At 44.4% G+C, this 6,773-nt stretch overlaps 1 protein-coding gene across 1 annotated transcript in view; it reads right to left on the bottom strand.

Moving 5' to 3' along the window:
• The window catches only part of PIK3C2G (phosphatidylinositol-4-phosphate 3-kinase catalytic subunit type 2 gamma), a gene marked incomplete in the record, with an annotated part of 45,580 nt that overhangs the window by 33,230 nt on the left and 5,577 nt on the right, over window positions 1-6,773 (bottom strand). Inside the window, 6 exon segments of the mRNA XM_072399878.1 lie at window positions 53-123; window positions 342-441; window positions 2,763-3,072; window positions 3,792-3,946; window positions 4,231-4,313; window positions 5,298-6,163. Of these exon segments, the coding sequence (XP_072255979.1) occupies window positions 53-123; window positions 342-441; window positions 2,763-3,072; window positions 3,792-3,946; window positions 4,231-4,313; window positions 5,298-6,125 (1,547 nt within the window).

The following is a 6,773-nucleotide window of genomic DNA, read 5'->3' as shown; positions in this document are numbered from 1 at the left end:
CTGTGCAGCAAAATGACATTTGTAATTCTGGTGGCTGTGATTGGCTGCTCACCTAATCTGCACCCAGTACTGGAGATGTTCCTGGCGGTCACTGAGCTCCAGCTGCTTGCAATCATCCTCCACCTACAAGAAAACAATATGATGTAATGATCTGTACAATGTACAATGATCTGTAATTATTTGCAGCTTTAAGGGGATGAATAACTTTAAGGACCCCCAGCACTGCACACAGCAACCAATCAGAATCCATCCTGTAAACTTCAGATTCCAGCAGGGTGAATTCTGATTGGTTGCTTCTTGATTAGGAGGATGATACTATAATAACAAAAGTGGAAACTCACAGATCGGGCGAGTGAAGATGTGACATCCCCCCCATGATGGAGCTGGAGGTGAATACTGGTCAATCTTTGGAGACTTGAGTGACTCCGCAGGCTGAATCCACTGCAAAAAAAGGAGAAAAAAAAGACATCAAGATAAATCCGGCAGAAACAGAAAAATGTAAAATTCTATAAAATACCAAAATCTTCCCAAAACGTACAGCTATCACTATAGAACCAAGCCTAATGCTAAAAGACATTATGCATAGCGCCATCATATACCATGGTGTTGTACAAAGTACAGAGAAATTGCCATCACACCATCATCAGCGACTTACCTTCCCGGAGAACCTCAGAAAGTTCTTGCTGTTCTGTGCTGCAATCAAATGCATGAAAATATTCCAGACCTCACATTGGAGGAAGGGGTATAGAATTCATTTATATAGGACTGGTCAGGTGTCTCCAACAGGTGAAGGGGATGCTGGCCCTTATAGTCCTACAGCTGCTAGGCAGTCCTTGACCCCATAAGATGACTGCTGATTTATGTCAGTGGTGAGATTCCAATCCCTTCATTCTCTGCACAATCCTCTGGTTCAAAGAGCTGACACTCTAATAACTGTAGCCACATATTGCAGCCAATGATTAATAAATCAGGAGCTCCACCTGTTGGACAATATCAGTACTGCACCTTACATTTCCAAACATGTTATATTAGAATGCTTTGTATGTGACCTGTCCAGGTCATAGGATCTCATTTCACCAACACAGATCCAACATCCCATGGGGAGACACTGCTCTGCTCAATTCAGTATTACCTGCTGTACATCTGTGCAATCATCACAGAACAACAGGGAATCAATCATTCATTTCCACCCTGTCTGATTGATTTGTTCCCTCCTGCGAATATTTTTATCCTCAGTGGTTACTCCTTCTTATCCAATAACAAATATTTCCTGGAAGACTCCCAGCCTCTGGCTGAAATAAATGTTTTGCAGAACAGGAAATCCACTCCGACATATCTCTGGGGATATTTACAAATAAATGTTCCATAAGAGCCGGCAGAGAATTCGGCACGTCAACCACTAAGGATAGGGAATTGGGAATTGCACGATATTTTTTCTCTCTTGGTCAGAGAATGAGTATGAAGTATTTATCATTATCATGTCTACCCAGTAGGTGGCGATCACATCTCACTTTCATATTTTTCCAGGGCAAACCATAGCCTTTGCTGAAATGTCTGATGTTTACAGAGATCAAAAGCTGAAGCCTAAAATTACACACAGATCAGAAGCAGTGACTCTTCCCTCTCCGTTAATTCCAGGCCCCACCCAACTTCTACCTTGCAGCGATGTCTGCCTTTATACCCCCCTCCACGATCATTTACAGGGCAGTTTTACACGTGACGACCAACATTCTAGTCAACTGTATGTACATAAAAATCATAAAGTTCCCTGAATCCCAGGATGCATATAGCATCCCTTCCTGGGTAAGTATACTTCTTGAGCCTGTGCTAAATAACTTCTTTCCCTGCTTTTTCTATTACCAGTCACATTCAGAAAGTAAGGATTTAATTTTCTTTCCATGGGGCTATATGTGAGGTCTAGAATCACCAGCAGATGGGTTCCAGAAAATGGGTTCCAAAATCCTGGGCAAATTGGTTATTATATTACTAGCAAGCAGGTTCCCAGATCATCAAATGGCAGGTTCCAGAATCATCAGCAGGTAGGTTCAGGAATCACTAGCAGATAGATTCCAGGATCAGCAGTAGATGGGTTCCCAGATCTTAGGCAAAAAGGTTTAAGGGTTACTAGCAGACAAGTTCCTAAATCATCAACAGATGTGTTTCAAGTTCCCAGGCAGGTAGCTTGCAGTAACACCAGTGGCTGGGTTGCACGATCACCAACGGGTAGGATCCAGGATCGTCAGAACACCATCGGATAGGTTATTCAACCATTAGTAGGTGGATTCCAAGATCACCAGCAGATAGGATGCAGGAACACCACCAGCAGGTTCCAGGGTCATCGGTTGGTAAGTTTCTAGATCAGCAACAGATTCCAGGACCATAGCCATGCGGGTCTAGGGATCATCAATAGATGTGCTCCTAGATCACCACCATGCAGGCTTCAAGACCAGCAACAGGTAAACTCCAGAATCATCAGTGGGCGAGCTCCGGAATCATCAGCAGGTGAGTTTCAAGATCACAGCAGGTGGGTTCCAGGATCTCAAGCAGGTTCCAGGATCATCCAATACTGGACAGATGCCAGACAAAACACAGCAGACTGGAGGGTGCAGTACATCAATGATAAAATGAACTCCTCAGTTTTGGAAAACATAACCCCATTAGAAAAATCCCTGCTCTATACATTACCAATTGTTGGATTTTTGTGTCTGACATTTGTAAGAAATTTTTCTATCATCAATGTGTGAGTATTATTGGCTCCTTACCTCTGCAGATATTCATCCCGGCCACAGATTCGGAGAAAATAGCCGTCCCTGGTTGTTGGCTCTGGGTACTGCGGTGGGTATGGTGGGGATACCTGTGACTGTGGACACAGGAAGTCCAGGGACGGGTACAGGCTCTGTGATGAGGGCTGTGGATTTTGTGATGGATAATTTTGGTTCTGGTCTGGGTAATAATCAGCTGGCGGGATGTGACCCGGCATGAACTGTGATTGTAGAGACGGATAAAGAGAAGGAACAGATGGGTGCAATTTATGGAGAATATGGGAAAGGAGTTCCTCTATCCGCACTGAATCTGCAAAAGAAAAACCACACAATGAGGAATCTTCCATCATTCCAACATTTCTCGAGAGTGTTCAGAGAATGACAGCTCACAGTGTGCAGGGAATGGCTGTGTGAGGTTTGAAGTTAGGTCATTTTGAGGACCACCAGCCTCTTCTCCTCCTGTGTCACTGTCTGTGTCTGTCTGCAACCCCTATTTATGGTACAGCCCTGCGTAATATGTTGGCGCTATACAAATCCTGTTTATTAATAATAGGAGACCTCAGACCTCACACAGACCTCAGATTCTTTATGAAAGTTAATGAGTTGCATAATGGGAATCATTAAAACCCAGTGCCAGTGTACCCATATCATATGATCAGAGTACTGCCATAAACCTGTGCCAGCATTTCTCAACCTTTTCACCCCAGAGGAAATCTTAAAATAAATTTTCAGGACCTGAGGAACCGCTGGTAATTTATTGTTCAGAGGCCAGAGAGAAGATGTCTATTGGTGGCCATTGAGTAAAAATACCCCCATTAGGTCATGGTATGAGACCTAAAGATGATTGGTGTCATGCCACGGGCACTGCCAGGTGCCACTGGACCCAGATCTAGGTGGGCACTGTTAGACAGGAGGACAGTCAGTGATATCTCAAGTAACCAATAGGAGCCTTTGGAGGAACCGTAGGATTTCATAGGTAAGAATGGCCAGTCCATATTGATCCATAATCCCCCACCCCAGGTTACTGACCTCTGAGTAGAAACAATAGGGGAGTTTCCAGATTCTCAACATAGACAGAAATCTCCACCTGGAAGTCCTCCACCTCATCCGGGAAGGGAATGGCGACACTCCACAACCTGCCAGGATTTGAAGCCACGTCTGCAGCGCTGAATTTACTTCTTATACTGATAGAGAGAACGTAATACAAGTGAGCACTGCGTCATTCTACAATACGGCAGGGGACAACAAGAACATGAACACTGAGCCAGTCACATCAGTCTGCACCAGAGGAGCTTACACTCTAATGTCACCACCACAGTCACACACTAATAATATACATTTATATAGCTCTGACATATCCTGTGGTGTTGTACAGAGAGCACTCATACAATCATGATACAACAATACTCTCACGCAGAGATAACAAAGCAGGGGATAAATGATGATTTGAAGATCATCGTATACGTACAGTTTTACGCTTCCACAAAACGCAGTGAATGCCAGATTTCTATCTGAAGAGGTTTCCAGGATTGGAATTTTCCAGTCAGTTATCTTAAAAAAAGAAAATGAATTGAACAATCAGTGAATATAACAACAAGCGATTGGCAGTTTGATGAAGATTTTTGTTTTGTAAAAAGAGGTGAGGGGTCAGACCATCTGTCTGGTTATTATTACTGCCGGTGCCCCCACTATGAAGAATTTTCTCTATTTATCCTGTTGTCACCACAAAAGTCCAACATATTACCATTGTCACCATATAACTTTGATAATTAGGATTCTCGGTCTCTAGAAGTGAGGGTAAGGCCAGTGGCTGGGACCTTGATAGCCAGTTGGCTACCTGCAATGCAGAGCTGTCTACAAATTTGACACCTGGTGGCAGTGAATGGTACTGTAATGCTCACTACTGCCCCCATTCATTCCTAAAGGGGCAGCAGCTGTTAAAATCTACTTGTAGGATCTCCCCTAAGGCAGCAGTTTACTAGCATGAGCAAGCAGAAACTTCACTGCAAGTATAGAGCCATTGTGAACTTAACCTAATCCTCCCTGGTTAGACCTACCTCATGATCTGTGCTGCTCCAAGCAGTTGACACCTAACCAGCTGCTCCATTATTTGCACCACTGGTTCTTTAAGAATCAGCATTTGCAGATTGGTACGGAACAGTTCACTGTCACCCCAATTTATTCTCCATGAAGCTGCCGTGTATAGAAGCTTCATGGAGGGTCTCCCCCAAGGCAGAGGTTAATTGGCATGAGGAAGGGGTAACCCCACTGCAACTTCACTGCCAGTCTAAACGGTACTTATTGTTTCCCACTGTGCATGGGAAGCAGTCAGATCTGAGTGATAAGTATATACAGTGATCTGATCTCATTGTTTGTTCAGCAAGAATGCTGATTGCTCTAGGTAAAGTTATTTTTGGGAAAATAAAATCTAAATTCCCATCATGGATGAGTTACAAGTCAATGTCACAATAAGACCTCATAATATATGAAAGCTGTTGTGTCCCCAATAAATATTGCAGCAATTCATTGTCTCACCTGTGTTTGTTGGTAATAATTGGGAGCTCTGGGATAAACGTCATGCATGGAGAATCTTCTAGTGTGTTTCCCCTCGTCATGACCTCGCAAGGCGTTTTCTCTCAGAGTCAGACTTCTAACCCGCATTCGCCCACCAACATTCGGGGTGAGATGGGTGGTGCCAGGACAGTCTATCTGGTGATAATGGGTGGTGGGATCAATGTGTGAAAAATGCCCAAAATTCTCAAAGCCGATTCGGAATCCTCCAAGGTTCTCAGGGGTTTGTAGCTCGGGGTCTGCAGAGGGGTCACAGATGTTCTCGGTAGGGGGCGGCTCCTCAGGATACCATGACTGTCGCTCTTCCATCCAGTTGTTGGTTACAAATCCATAGGAAGGTGGAAGAGATGCTGTGCCGGTCATGTGATGGGGTGCCGCTGTACTGTTCATGTGATGGGGTGCTGGTGTGCCAGTCATGTGATAGGGCGTCATCATGCTAGTCCTCTGATGACATGCCAGTGTGCTAGTTAAATGATGGGACACCGGAGTGCCAATCATGTGATGAGGTGCTGATGTGCCGGAGTACTCCATGTGATGGAGTGCCGGAGTATCAAACATTGTTTGGGGTGCCGGTGTGCCAGTCATGTGATAGGGTACTGGTAAATTAGCCAGGTCTGAGAGCATGGAATCAAATCCAATGGCTGGCGGTCCATACCCACTGGCATAAGTCTGTGCACTCTGGGCCATAGACTCCACTTCATAGGCTGGAGAAGGGACTGGTGGGATTTGGCCATTGGTGCCCAAATTGGTCACATGGTCTGAAAATCCAATATGGAAGGCAGGGTCCATCATTCATCTGAAGATTGGTAATTTGAGGTGTGATATGTGATCTGTGGGAAGAAATTACATAGAGATGACATTGGCAGTCTGGGGGCAAATAGCTGCTAGAGTAATAAGAACTCCTATATGGTTTTTATTTTATAAAGGGATATAAGGGAGATTCACCCTCTTTTTTTGGTTTCATTGATACATGAATTCAAAATATACAGAACAGAGAAAGTCTTCCAATGGGACACCTGTTGTGGTGATAAAAGTCCCTTTACTTTGGAGGGATTTCTCCATGCTTCCTGTTGGGCCTATGGGACAGGAAGTAGAGGGAAGTTTTCCCCCCAGGACACAGACAGCAAAAAAACAAAAATCCAAACATTTCCAGCTGTGTATTTGTGTTAATGTAATAGCACAAGTCAGGGAGTGGTGACTGGCACTGACAGGGAGGTAAGTACACAGTGCAGAGATATCATTCCTGTGAGGACACTTGGTGTATATCAGTGAATGTACACAGACACAAAACGACACACCTGCTACATACACACAACACAGAAACATTATACATGGATACAAAGTAACACACTCTGTGTCACCCGGTGTCAGTGTTACCTGTGCGGTGTCACCCCAGCAGTGTCAGTGTTCTTGGTGTGTTGTCACCCCAGCAGTGTCAGT

This window comes from Pyxicephalus adspersus, chromosome 2 (assembly GCF_032062135.1).
Source record: "Pyxicephalus adspersus chromosome 2, UCB_Pads_2.0, whole genome shotgun sequence".
In the NCBI taxonomy this organism is placed as follows: Eukaryota; Metazoa; Chordata; class Amphibia; order Anura; family Pyxicephalidae; genus Pyxicephalus; species Pyxicephalus adspersus.
The sequence above is the reverse complement of the archived record's forward strand: the minus strand, read 5'-3'. Positions and strand labels throughout refer to the sequence as shown.